Below are 14,041 nucleotides of genomic sequence, written 5' to 3'. Positions count from 1 at the left end.
CCTGGTCATCCCCACGTGTCTTCCTCATACACCACCTACAACCAATGGAGCTCCCGGAGGGACCCACGTGCATCTAGGCCTATCACCCACTGACTTGTTCAAGCCATCACCTCGGCTCAATCACCGCTACTCCTCTCATACCTTCAGTCTGGGGTGTCCAGTGAGGGTTACCCACTCAGACTCAACCAAGACCAGGGAACTCAGAACATTGCCGTGATTGTAGATCACATAGTGCCTACAAGAAACAGCAGGTCCTGGAAATAGCCCAAAAGCCTGAGATGAGTTTAGAGGAGCCATCCTCCCATCCAGCTAACACAAAATGACATCTGCCACCACAGTTCCCCTCAGCCCCTCTACATCAATTTACCTCAAACCACATGGCCCTAACTCCTTCTCCATCACTTTCCCCCGCCACTCTTCGAAAGCGAAAAGAAACTTCAAACACAGACTAATTAGACAACACTCAGAAACACTAGTCATGGACTTTTATCACTGCTCCTCCAAGGGTCAGCTGAAAATGGATCTCATTTCCACTCGATAAGACCAGAAAACTGGAATTTCATTCTCAGATCTCAGCTCCACATATCCAAATCAACCAACACTCCCTACAGCTGCAAGCTGACGTTCTCTATCCCCAACTGCCCTAGGCATAAGGGCAACACCTCTGCGACCATCTAGTCCAACGGCACAGTCTTGATTCAAGCCAACAATGACAACCTAGAAGCATTCGACGCCCTCTTCCCTTCGCTGCGAAACGCCCCCTCTCACACACACTGCCAATGCCCGACCTACTCCCCATCCCTTGACAGACTAACACGCCAGGAGATCCCACAAACCAATCCCACGCCCTCCGTCAACTTCTCCATCCTTTCCCCCTGGACAACAACCTCCCCATCATCCTCCCAGTACAAAACACGCACAATACACACTTCCTTTCCAACACATACAGGAGGTACGACACCAAGGATGCTACGCATCCCCTGGACGATTGCCACCTACCCCCTCCCTCCTCATTCCACTTCACCCAACTAATAACTAACGACCCCATCCCGCTATCTACGACACCCAACTCTCTTACCACATGCAAGAGGACGATGGAATCACGACGCGATCCCTCATGCCCCTTGTCCACGGCTCCACACAGAGACAACACCGGCATCATGAACGCCAAAAGCCAACATATCAACACCCCCTCCTCTGAGAAGACGACGCAACGTCTCGCTCTGCTGGGAAGCCAGCTAGAAACCATAATACGGAGCCTTAACGTAATCTTATTAAACCTTACCACACTGCAAGAGCCTGGCCAACGCCCTCACTCGACTCCCCCTTTTCCCATCACTAGACAACAACGGCCTCCCAAGGCTCTATAGCCCAGTTGGATCTCAACTCTCATCTAAAACAAATCACAGAGACCCAAAAGAACAGATAGGGTATGTCCCTGAATGGGACACTCCCACTTCTTCCACCCGAAAATCCAGGATCCAGGTTATCACTGGATTCAGAAGAGACCGCTCCCCTCCGAGACCATTAAGACTCCTTGCCTTCCTCACCAAAATTCCCAGGGCCCCCCTAATGGAAAAACACAAAAAACGGGGGGACCTCCACCAAATGCATGCTCATAAACTGCAGTTCAGCCACCAAACATGCAACTGAGCTGCAGAAACCATCCTCACCCATAACATAGACATCACCTTCATCACTGAAACCTGGTTGAATGAACTTTCTTCCCCAATATTGGACATGCTTGTGACACCGGGCTTTGCACTCATCAACAAAGACAGAGGGCTTTGCACTCATCAACAAAGACAGAAAAGACCAACGAGGAGGGGGCATAGCAATCATACACAAGATCAACATCTCCGTGACGGAAACTGACACCTTCAAATGCAACACTTTTGAATGCCTAACTGCCAACATTAAGACAAGTGACAACAAATCTCTACTCTCCCACCTTCTCTATCATCCGCCAGGCAACACCACAGCATTCGTGGAACACCTATTTGATTACTCACTGCTCACTCTGAGACTCAAACTATTTAGTTTTAGGTGACCTCAACCTACACTGGAATGAGAAAAACAACCCGCTAATCCAATCCCTGAAAACGATCTCTTAAATAACACACGACAGAGGATCTATCCTGAATGCCATTATTGCCCAACGTGACACAGTCCTTATCGACCACATCCTGCCCGTTAACTGGTCAGACCACCACATCATCCTATTCCGCATCAGCCAACCGATCCTATGCCAACCCCCATGCTGGACCCCCCCCCCCTCCCAAATGGACAAGACATCTAACTCAGATCCCCCTGGCAAACCTGGAGGAAAAGGTGAGATCTCTCCTTCCCATATCCACAGATGATATCTCCACAACAGAACTCACCTCTCACTATAACAGAACTATGACGTCCTTGCTGGACCAACTAGCCCCCTTAAAACTAAAAAAAGTCAGAAACAATCCATCTTGATCTAAGTTCAATACAGACATAAACTCCGAAAGAAGACAACTAAGAGCCATAGAAAGACTCTGGCGGAACAACCCATCCTCAATCCTACGCGAGCAACTCAAATCAGCTTGCAAGAAGTACAAAAAACACATCATAAACGAAAAAAACTTCATTTTCTGCACTGCTCTTGACAACGCAGAAAACAGGCCCAAAGAACTCTTCAACCTCATTAGGCAACAAACTTCCAAGCCCCCCTCATCCTCAGTCTTGGCCTCCAAAGACCTGTGCGATAACTTCGCCAACTTCTTCAACGACAAAATCACCAAGATAGAGCTCTCCTTGGATGTCAACCGCAGTCCTCCCCACAGAAGCCCGTCCCCAAGGTCAGAATATATCGCACCTAATCACCCACCTAAACTCTGGAAATCCCTCAACCCCATCTCTGAATCGGTGATAGTTAAACTAATCCCCACCTCCAAACCCTCATCACACGCCTTTGATCCTATACCTACCCAACTGGCCAAAAAACTCAGCCAGGTCATAAACAGCTCCCTGAGAACCTGAACCATACCAGATTGCCTCAAAGTCGGCCAAGTCACGCCACTTCTGAAAAAAAACGGGCTTCGACACTAACGATCTGAATAACTTCAGACCCGTCTCCAATCTTCCTCTCCTATCTAAAATCCAGGAAAGGTGTGTTCTTCTACAACTGACTCAACACATGGACAGCATCAACCTCCTGGACCCCCACCAATCGGGCTTCTGTAAAGGCTGCACTACAGAGACAGCAATCCTTAATGTCATAGACGATATCCACAAGTCACTAGATATGGACCAATGCTGCTTACTCATACTTCTGAACTTATCGGCAGCCTTCGACACGGTTGACCACAAGCTACTCATCAAAGTACTTCAAGAAAGGCTAGGTGCAGAAGAGGTGGTCCTACAGTGGTTCTCCTCCTTTCTCCAGAACCGTACATAAAAAATCAAAATCAAAAACTTCTCGTCAGACCTACGCCCCGTCAGCAGGGGTGTCCCCCAAGGGTCAGTTCTTTCCCCGCAACTTTTCAACATCTACATGGAACCCCTCTCCACCATACTCAAACAAAACCAACATCCCCTTTCACCTATATGCAGACAACACTCCAATCTATCTCAAAACCTCCTCCATATATGACATTCAAAGTCTCAACGACACTCTTAGTGAAGTCCAACACTGGCTGTCACTAAATCACCTGAAGCTCAACCAAGACAAAACGGAATTCCTTCTCATTTCTAACAAAGAAGAGAACCCCCAAATCATAGAATGGCTAAAAGCTACAGATGCTCTCAACGGCAATATCACCCTGGCTGACTCCGTAAAATCGCTGGGATTCACTCTCGACCCAAAACTAGACATGGCCAAGCACATCAAGAACTCCGCAAAGAGCGCCTTCCTCAACCTGAAGTTACTCAAAAAAATAAAACTCTTCATCCTGCCTAAGGACCTCAAACAAGCTACTCAATCACTGGTGTCGTCCAGACTCAACTACGGGAATGCTGCCCTCACAAGTACAGCTAAATCCCACTTAGCTCCCCTCAGAATGACACTCAATGCAGCAGCCAGAATGATCACAGGAGTAAAGGAATACGATCACATATCACCCACACTCAGAGAGCTAAAATGGCTCCAAGTTGAAATGCCTGCCAACTTCTGAACTGCCTGCCACACGCACAAAGCCCTGCACACAGGGAAACCCGCCTACCTGGGCTCCAAACTTAAGAAGGCCGGTCAGACAAGGACTCTCAGGAGTTCCAATACGCTTCTCCTCATCCCGCCGAAAACTCGTAAACAAAAAACTGCAGCCCGTTCCTTCTCTGGAAGTGTGCCCAAAATCTGGAATTCCATCCCAGTCCATATTAGGACTACCCCACCCTTCTCAAAATATAAAAGATAGCTCAAAGACCTCTTCCTCAATCATTCGCTCCCGAATCGATAGCTGCTGCCGGAGCACACAAGCTGGCACATAGCAGCATTCCAATACTTTGACATTAAGACTTCTACCTCATCCAAGCCACAGTACCTCTCCCTCTATCCCCACTCCCTGAAGGAGGTTGGCTTGAGCAACATGCACACTGCTAAAATTATAACTGACTTCCTTACCTTAATGCTGTACAGCGCGGTCAGATCTCCGAAGCGCCAATGAGCCATTATGTATACTACTGCGTTACTGTGTGATTTCCTTGATACGTATGTTGTAAAGCACTCCGATACCCTCGGGTCTAGCCAGCGCTATATAAAACTCTTAAATAAATAAATGAATAAATCATAGCATTAACTCTAACCCAGAACCTGAACCAAAGCCTAGGCCTGGGCGTAGTTCGCAGAGTTTTGCTTCACGGAACTCCGCGTAGTTACAAAAAACTCAGCGAAGTTCCGTGAGTGGCGGAGTGCAGTGCCAACTGCAGTTTGTGCTGGTATTCCTGCCGCTTGGGTAGACACTCTACCCGAGAGGTAGCTCGCGCTCACAAACTTACTACCGCTCGCAAACTTACCATTCGCGATCGCGTGCGGGGAAAAAACTCCGCTGCACATCGTGAAGCAACGTTTTCTGCACTCCGCAAGCTCTGCAGAGTGCAGAAAATTCCGCAAACTCCGCGAACGGAGCAAAGTTCACCACCCAGGCCTACTAACAGTAAGCATTCCCCTTGCCCTAAGCCCAACCATTAGCTTAAGCACACCTCTTACCCTAGAATATACTCTTAACTAAACCTAACCAGTCTAATGCTAAGCATCAACTTCACCCTAAGCCTAAGTCTTAGCATAAGCTTAAGCCTACCTCTTACCGTGGCATTTATGCTAACTGAAACCTAACCCCGAACCTAAGCTTAACCCTAAGCCTCACCCTAAGCATAACTAGAAGCCTAAGCCTAGATCTTATCCTAAAATTTACCCTAACCTATCCTAAGTCTAATACTAAACAATTCTCTCACCGTCAGCCCAACCCTAAGCATAGCCCTAGCCCTTACTCTGAGCACAATCCTAAACCATATCCTAAGAATAATCCTTCTTAAGCACTAACACTAAATCCTTATAAACCCATATCTCTAACATAGTAAATGAAGCGCTTTTTATGTAGTGGTTATGCAGATGTTTTTTAATAAGTAGGAGTGCACTGCTGAGTAACCATACTGATGTCCTACAATTGTTTTACTGAGGCAACCCCCAACTATGCCTACCAATAAAAAAGTCAACTGATAATCCTTGGCCCACCTAATCTTGTGGTAACCTGAGGAGTACGCATTTACAGTCACTTGTCAACAGAGCTCCTATTTAAAAAAAAAAAAGTGCAAAACATTTTCAAAAAGCATTTCCATTGTCAGAATAGAAACAAAACCTGTTGCCAGAACCATTTGCCTTTAATCATAGAAACCTCTCCAGGCAGAATTGAGCTTCTTGTCAACATCAAATTTACCAGTCCTGATGTCCCTTTCTTCTCAGCTGCCACCGACACTGCTCCAGAAATAATGTACTGTGAAACAAAGGAAAGTCAATTAGATTTATCCATCCATCCATCCACCCATATACATCCATCCACCCTTTACTTTAGATATTTACAGAGCAGAGCTGTTACACCAGACAAACTGGAGAACTTTGCAGAAAACAAAAGAGAAAAAAACGATAATTATCCAGTAGGAAAGGTTGTATGTCATAAAACTGAGTTCTTATATCGGCACACAAAAATATTATCAAATATGTTTTCAATCTTATGTGAAAATCTGTGTTTTGTAAAATTACCCAAGATCTATTGGGATCCACATTTATTCCTTTGTCTCTTCGGTTTGGGGTATTCATGTGCAATAATGTCTAAAGAATTTGGTTGATGAGCCCATGTGGCAGCTACTAGGATGAGGGTGAAAGACAACTGCCTGAGCTTCCAAACCAGGAATGGAAGAAGAGGGAGGGTTGGAAAAGCATAGGCAAATATTCCTGACCAATACATCCATAGGGCATTGCCTCAGGATAGCGGGTGTGGGACCTGGAGGCGAAGTTTAGGCATTTTGAGTTCTGGCCCATCGCAAAAAAGGTCTATTTGTAGAATTATGGGAGTAGGACTGTGGGGTAGAGTTCCCACTTATGGACGTGTCATTACATCCTGCTGAGGAGATCGGCAAAGTTGTTGTCCATCCCTGGGAGGTGTTCTGCTAGTAGATGGATATTGTGATGTATTGCCCAATGCAAAATGGTCTGAGAGAGGCATGACAACTGTAGAGAGTTTCCCCCCCCTGTTTTTGTACATAGTATGGCTGTCATACTGTCCGTCTGGACGAGAACAACCATGTCTGTAAGGTGAGGAAAAATGCTTTCAATGCTAGGTGAATAGCTTGAAGCTATACGTAGTTGATGTGGAGATTCTGGTGTTTGTTGTTCCAGAGACCCTGAATTGTTGAATGTTGTAGATGAGCTACCCATCCTGTAAGGATTGCATCTACTGTTAGGGCAACGGGTCGACTAACGGCCGCTACTTCGACATGTTTTTGTGTGTTCTACCACTGCAGAGAGTCATGGTTGCATCTGTCTACAAACACTAGTTTGTGTGGAGAATGACCTTTACAACGCTGTCTTTACACCGCGGTATGTTTACATCGCGGTCATTACAACGCAAGTCATAATAGTATGATTTACTATTCCAACACTTTCCCTACTGTTACGTAGGCTGGAGTTGGAATAGTAAATCATACTGCGCAAGTTGTTGTAACGACTTGAGTTGTAACGTACGCGATGTAAAATACCACATTGTGAATGTGTGCGATGTAACATCATACATTCGATCGTGCCATTAACCCTGTGATTGAATCCACTGTCATGCTAAACATTATTGGAGAGGGCGCATGTTTATTCTTCCATAAGACACTATATCAATGTATGATGCCATCATCCCTAAGAAACACATGAATGTTTTGACTGTTAAATACTGATTGAGTTGAAATTGTGGAAGCAGTGTTTGAAAATGTTGAAAATGTCGAATTCTGGCTGCATTTGGATAGGCTAGGCCTGTTTGAGTGTTGATTATAGCTCCTAGACACGGTTGCAGTTGTGAGGGTTGAAAAAGGGATTTCTGAACATTGACTGTGAATCCCAGTTGATGTAGGAGATTTATAGTTATTTGAATGTATTTTTGACATAGAAGGTGTGTGTTGGCTTTGATAAGCCGATCCTCTAGATATGGGAAGACATGAATTTGTTGTCTTCTTAGATGGGTTGCTACCACTGCTAAGCATTTGGGGCCAGATGTATGACCATTCCATTTTGCAAGTCGCAAATCGAAATATTTTGCGACTCGCAAAATGGAATGTACAAAAACGTCTGAGACAATGTTTGCTTTTCTCAAATAAGTCGCAAGGGACCTGCATCATCACTATTTATGAGGCAGGTCTCAATTTGCGACCCATTTGGAATGGTCGGCACTCACAGGGATGGTGGCCTGCTGGGGTCAGCAGACCACCATATCTGTGACTGCCATTTCAATAAAACAGTATTTTTTTTAAATGCAGCCATCCACCCCTATAAATGAAACCGTTTTCGATAATTAAGCCCTTAGAGTGTTTATACTATAGAGTGTTTCCAAAAAGAAGTATTTGTGCAGTTGCTAATGCCGCCTTAAAAAGGCCCTAGCGCAGTCTGTTCCCCCGCTGATGCATACTTCCATCAACAAGCACAGTACATCTAGTATGAACTCATAATAACACTTATACCTGATGCAACTACCCCCCTGAAAAAAAGACTAAATATCAATCTCCGCAATAAATAGAGTTAGAAATAAAGTAGACCTAGTATCTAGTATATGTAGAATTTCCAGTAGTTCTGAAAATACCTTGAACTGCAATAAAGTTTGAGCTTTGGATCCCATTGCTATACCTAACACTCCTACCCTGAACATACAAGGGAGGGTGAAGCTGTCCTAGTGCTTTAGCCCAATTGATAGAAGTAGCATCCTTCCCCCTCACCCAAATGAGGAGGTAAAGTAAAGTGCAATAGTGCCATAGTGCCATAGTGCAATACTGCAGATTTTTAGCCAAAAACACAGTACAAAAGCACTTCAATTTTCCAATACACCAGGGCTCGTAAGAAACAGCACCTCCATAGAGGGAGAACAACAAAAAAAGTACAATTTGTGCAATTTATGCAATAGTGCAAATTTTTACTTTCTTTTTGATAAGTAATCATCTCACGAGGGGGGACCCTTGATTTTTTTCTAATCCCTTCTCAGATCACTCTCTGGTCTCCTTGATAATACATTTGCCCGCCCTCAAGACAAAAAATAGTAGGTGGCATTTTGATAAAATATTGATATCTGATCAAAAATGGATCGATGAAACCCGAGATTTTATAATGTGTTTTTTTAAGGAAAATGTGAACACGGCACCAGGTTTTATGGTGTGGGGAGCTTTCAAGGCCACTTTTAGGGGACGGGTTGTGGCATATAGGGCCAATCTTTATAAATTAAGGAAACTTCAATCAATCAATCAATCAGTACATTTATAGAGCACACTACTCACCCGCGAGGGTTTCAAGGTGCTGAGGGTGGGGGGGGAAGATTGCTGGATTCCAGAAGGCAGTGGAGCGGGCTAGTAAGGAACTCTCGTGTAGGTCAACTGAGGATCTGGAGGTAGAGGCACTGCAGCAGGAATTATTAAGGGCAAAGGAGGAGCTAACAAGTTTTTTTATGCTCGAGGAAATTTTCGGAAGCAAAGCTTCTTAACAAAAGGTGTACAAAGAGAGGCAGCACATCGGCACATTTTTAGCCTGGTCCACAAAAATGCATCAGAGCATGCAGTCTATTCCACAAATTAGAGATCCCAGTACTAGGTGTCTTGTGAATATTAAAGACGAAATTGCTGAAATGTTTGTGTCCCATTTTAGTAAGATATATGCGGAAGTCCAGATAGTTAACCCTCGAGCTCTTGCAGAATATTTTATGACACTCCAGTTACCTACGATCTGTGAGGAGGACTGCATGCTCCTAAGTGAACCAATTACAATCGCAGAATTAAGTGAAATTATTTAAAAAAATGGCAAATGAGAAGGCAAATGACAATGATGGGATCCCTGTTTAAGTGTATAAATTGTTTTTAGACAAACTCGCCCCGTTCTTGTTATCACTATACAATCAAATTATGGCCGGAAAGGCGATCTCAGATAGATTTATGGAGTCAGTCGTGATCTCAATTTTAAAGAAGGATAGGGACCAAAAAGACCTAAGTTCTTATCGTCCAATAAGTCTACTAAACGTAGACTACAAGCTTTTTAAGAAAATCTGGGCAAATAGAATCAAGGGCCATGTGAAATATCTGGTACACGCAGATCAAACAGGGTTTCTGCCTGGGAGATCCATGGTTGCAAATACTTTTTATCTGATCTAGGCCATCGACTACTTCTCTGCTAGAAAGGAGGATGCAGCCATCTTAATGATGGACATGGAAAAGGCATTCAATTTGGTGGATTGGCAGGACCTTTTTTTTATTTTGGGAGAGTTTGGCTTTCCACGCCATCTGATTGAGATGCTAAAGAGAATTTATAGGGGAGCCACTGCAAAAATAATTATAAACCCTGAGGAGGAGGGAGAAGTAGTGGTAAGGTGGGGTACTAGGCATGGATGCCCTCTTTCCCCCCTTTTATTTTCACTTTTTATTGAGCCACTAGCGATAAAAATTCGATCTAATGTATCAATCCGAACCCCCCTAGTAGGAATGGCTAAAATCAAGTTGATTGCCGACGACTTGATCTTGTACCTGAATACAGAGAAACATCCAGAGAGCGCTGGAAGAAATCCAGGCATTTACAGAACTGGGTCGATACAGGATTAATCAGTCTAAAATGGAGCTTCTCCTATTCAATGCACCAGGATTAGAGCTGTCGGAAGGGTTAAAGTTTTTGCCACTTAAACCTATTAGATATCTGGGCCTGTACGTGACAGTGGACTTCCTTCAACTTTTTCATCTCAACTATGATAGAACACTGGATAAAATAAAAAGTCTGCTAGAAAGATGGACACTTTTACCCCTGTCGATAATAGGACGAGTCTCTCTGATAAAGATGTCGATCCTCCCCTTGTTGATATTTTTATTTTTAAATCATCCTCTAAAGATTCCATTCTCGTATTTTAACGAAGTGGACAAGGTGATCCAAGAGTTCATCTGGGCTAAGAAAAAAACTCAGATTAAGCTATCTATTTTACACTTGGATGTAGAAAAGGGGGGTCTAGCATTACCTCATTTGACTACCTATTATCAAGCTGCGTTACTTAGCTTAACAACTCAGCTATTGGCCCCTATTTCTAATTTCGATAATTTTTTTCTTGATCTTATGTTAATGGAGAGTGCAATTAAGCTACGAGCATTCCTGCGCACTGCAAAGTTACCAAAAAAGACAAGATACAAGGTTGTGAGTACAATCTCTAGCCGCATGCAGTGGCTTAATAAAAACTACAATATCCCATCATGCCATGCATATTCCTCTCTACCCAACTGTGAGGTATGGGGCCTTAAGCTGTCGCAAAAGGGGGTTCAGCCCTATACAATGCTAGGTTTTTGTAAACTAGGCGACTTTTACAACGAGGCTAACTTGATGACGTGGGATGTTTTCACAAAACAATTTTTATACTCAGAGCTGTGATGTTTGGCTAAGCTTCAGACAGATTACATGCTTTCTCCTGACCAACGATAGAGGAATCAGTGAGAGAGTTAGATTAATTTTAAAAGCAGCCTTTGAGGTAAATCTAACTGGTATTGGCAATTGGTATAGGTTATTACGCCACGAGACGAATAAGAACGTTATTGGAGCAATGCTCCCAAAAATTGCTCAGGAAACCAATTGCTGGTTTAATAGACAGGAATGATCCTATGTAATTTATTTTGCTGATCTTTTGTATAAATCTTAACAGCAGCAGTTATTGTCCTCTGGATGGTACGGTAATAGTTAAAATGACGGAAGTCCCCCGGAGAGAGCCAAGGAGGTAGAAGTAAACTAATTATGAAGTACCACTTCTCAAAGGAAAGACTATAATCACTTGGGTCATCAAGGTCGGGGGCACATGTTATCACTGAGCTGCTCTTTAGAATGCTGGTATTGCACACCATGCAAAATGGGTTATTAATTTGCGCTTTTTATTAGTGTACATTTTAAATATGTGACCCTATATTTTATAGGTTTTTATCCTTCTTTTTCTGTATATTTTGTGTATCACATTATTTATAAAATGAGATTGCGGAGTTTGCAAATTTGTCTGCTTTATGTAACATGCTATACTTTTTACACTCAATAAAAAAAAGTTATTAAAAAAAGTTACAGTCTTCCTCTAAAGACATAAGATAAGAATGTCTTAGAGAACCGATTTCATGAGAGCTTGGGTTCTCGTCTACGAATGTGTAGCTGGACTAACAATTGATGCATTGGTCAGCAAATGTAACTTAATTGGAATTCATAGGGTGGAAAGAGATTGTTGACAGGCACAGTTTCTTGTAGTATTGTTACAGTCTGTTAGCTGATCAAATGGACTGTGAATTATTAGGCTGGACCACTGATGTTCCTAAGAAGAGTTGGTAATATTGTTAACAGAGCTGACCATATACTTGATACATTGCTCCTGTTGGAGTCTCCCAATTTCTCTGCATTGGCTTCCAACAGGGGAGAAAGAGAAGGGCCAAAAACAGTCTCCAAAAGTGATACCTTGCCATCCAAATGGTCAGTGACAGATGGATGAACCTAGGCATAGATGAACCCCCCCTCATTACCGCTTGGCTTGCTTGACTTCAAATAATCCGTGATCTTATATCGCTTTTGGTGGAGGGGGGCCTCTATGGCGGTACCTACAGGCAGTGCTCTATCCAATTAACACCTCTTCTTACTCGGAAAGGAGTCGCCAGGAAACATGGTAAAAAAAATGTATATATATATCTATATATATATTTATATATATATATATATATAGATAGATATATATATATAAACACACACACTAAATTGGTCTAGACTCCAGAGGCTTGAGAAATAAATCACAACTTGCAGGGAATATAGGCACCCACAGATGGTTCCAACAGTTCCAGCAACGTAGTAAGGTCTAAGGTGGTATGCCAGTCTGATATCCAAATAAGCTTTGAGGTTAGAGTCATATGATGCAGCAGACCAGCCTACCCGGGCACCAGACTGGTCAAAACACGCAAAGATATAGCCAAGGATGGGGAAAAAGAACCTGCATGCCATTTGCAGGTCTCTCGACCCCAGAGGCACAGGCCGCACCGACCTAAGGGACCTGCGGCCTACCAGCATGCAGTCTCCACCACTCTCCAGACATTCACGAGCTGTTCAAGAGCTGTTCGGGAGCCAGCGGTGAAACCCACCAGGCAAGGCTGCGCAACTAACCTGCTGCATCAATGGGCATCACCGCCGCGTCTCTGCTGCGGCGCCCAGCGAAGTGCCAAGGCCCTGTGCCTGCCAAGTCTTCTTGGTCTGTAGCGAGCTGTCCTTAGAAGGCTTCAGCTGCCTCTTGGCCTGCTCCTCTACCCACAGCTGCGAGGGATGCGAGGCGTGCTGAAAACACGCTGGAGCTGCTCCCCCGCCCTGCTTGCTTGGCTCACGCTCATGATTGCATTGAGTACTCTCTCCAAGCCACATTCAGACATCATTGTTGTCTCTGATGGGACATTTTCCTATTAGTAGGGTTTGATCTGTAAAGTGGTAGATGGCTGTTGTGTGCTTGTAGTTATTAATTGTGGTCTGGATGCTTTGAATAAAAACAGATGATGATTGCTAAGTAGTTATTACATCCCAGGTGGCTGCTGAGAACAGCGACCCAACAGAATTGCGTAATAGCACACAGATAAAACCCAAGATCAGATGCAGTCACTAACAGTTCCAAGTGAGCTGTCTATTCTTGCGGTATCTTAGTTGGTGAATGACAGAAGATTTATGGGACTTTAATGGTTTTTGTCTTCCCCTGACCTGCCCCCTCCTTCCTAACCCCATTCCTTCATCCCTCCCTTCCAGCCTTCCCTCCTGGCCTCCTTTCTTACTTCTTTCCGTGGTAGGCACCATGCTTGCCCCACTGTCCCCCGGTTAAACATGGTACTTTCTGCCAGGGGATGACTTACACAAAATGACACGTTCTATATGATGACAGATTGTGTTATGAAGTGTGATATATACATTTCAACACGTATCATGTCCACATGCTTAACAGCGCCTTTGTGTTTCAATGTGCACCCTTTCTGCCTCTGGTCCAGCAAGCCTGGCTCTATGGCGAAGCGCACACCCGACCACGAGGGAGGGAGGACACGAGAGCAGCCACGAGTGATGGAGGACACGAGCGCAGCCACGCTCGATCACAAGTCATGCAGGAGGACAGCGGGTTTGCGGGCTCGAAGTTGTGTCACTCTCAGGCATGCCAGAATAAGATTTGTTTAAATCATACAATACTAAAGGGTTAAGTGAGACTGAAACCGCCGATGTACCCAGTACACACCCTTGGATGTATCCGCCCACCTTTATTCAGACGTTTCTTGAGCCCCCCTCCAACCTCTGCCCTGTAATTGGGGTTTCATCCATTTCAATGCT

At 44.2% G+C, this 14,041-nt stretch overlaps 1 protein-coding gene across 3 annotated transcripts in view; it reads right to left on the bottom strand.

Moving 5' to 3' along the window:
• LOC146839625 (membrane-spanning 4-domains subfamily A member 4A-like) overlaps window positions 1-14,041 on the bottom strand; it is a 174,183-nt gene that overhangs the window by 48,136 nt on the left and 112,006 nt on the right. For all 3 annotated transcript variants that reach the window (XM_085651709.1, XM_085651708.1, XM_085651710.1), the window contains exon 4: window positions 5,904-5,960. In XM_085651709.1, coding sequence (XP_085507835.1) covers window positions 5,904-5,960 — 57 coding nt within the window. The remainder of the gene's footprint in view (window positions 1-5,903; window positions 5,961-14,041) is intronic.

Source organism: Triturus cristatus, chromosome 4_1 (assembly GCF_964204655.1).
Source record: "Triturus cristatus chromosome 4_1, aTriCri1.1, whole genome shotgun sequence".
Lineage (NCBI taxonomy): Eukaryota > Metazoa > Chordata > Amphibia > Caudata > Salamandridae > Triturus > Triturus cristatus.
This window is presented reverse-complemented; position numbering and strand designations above follow the sequence as displayed.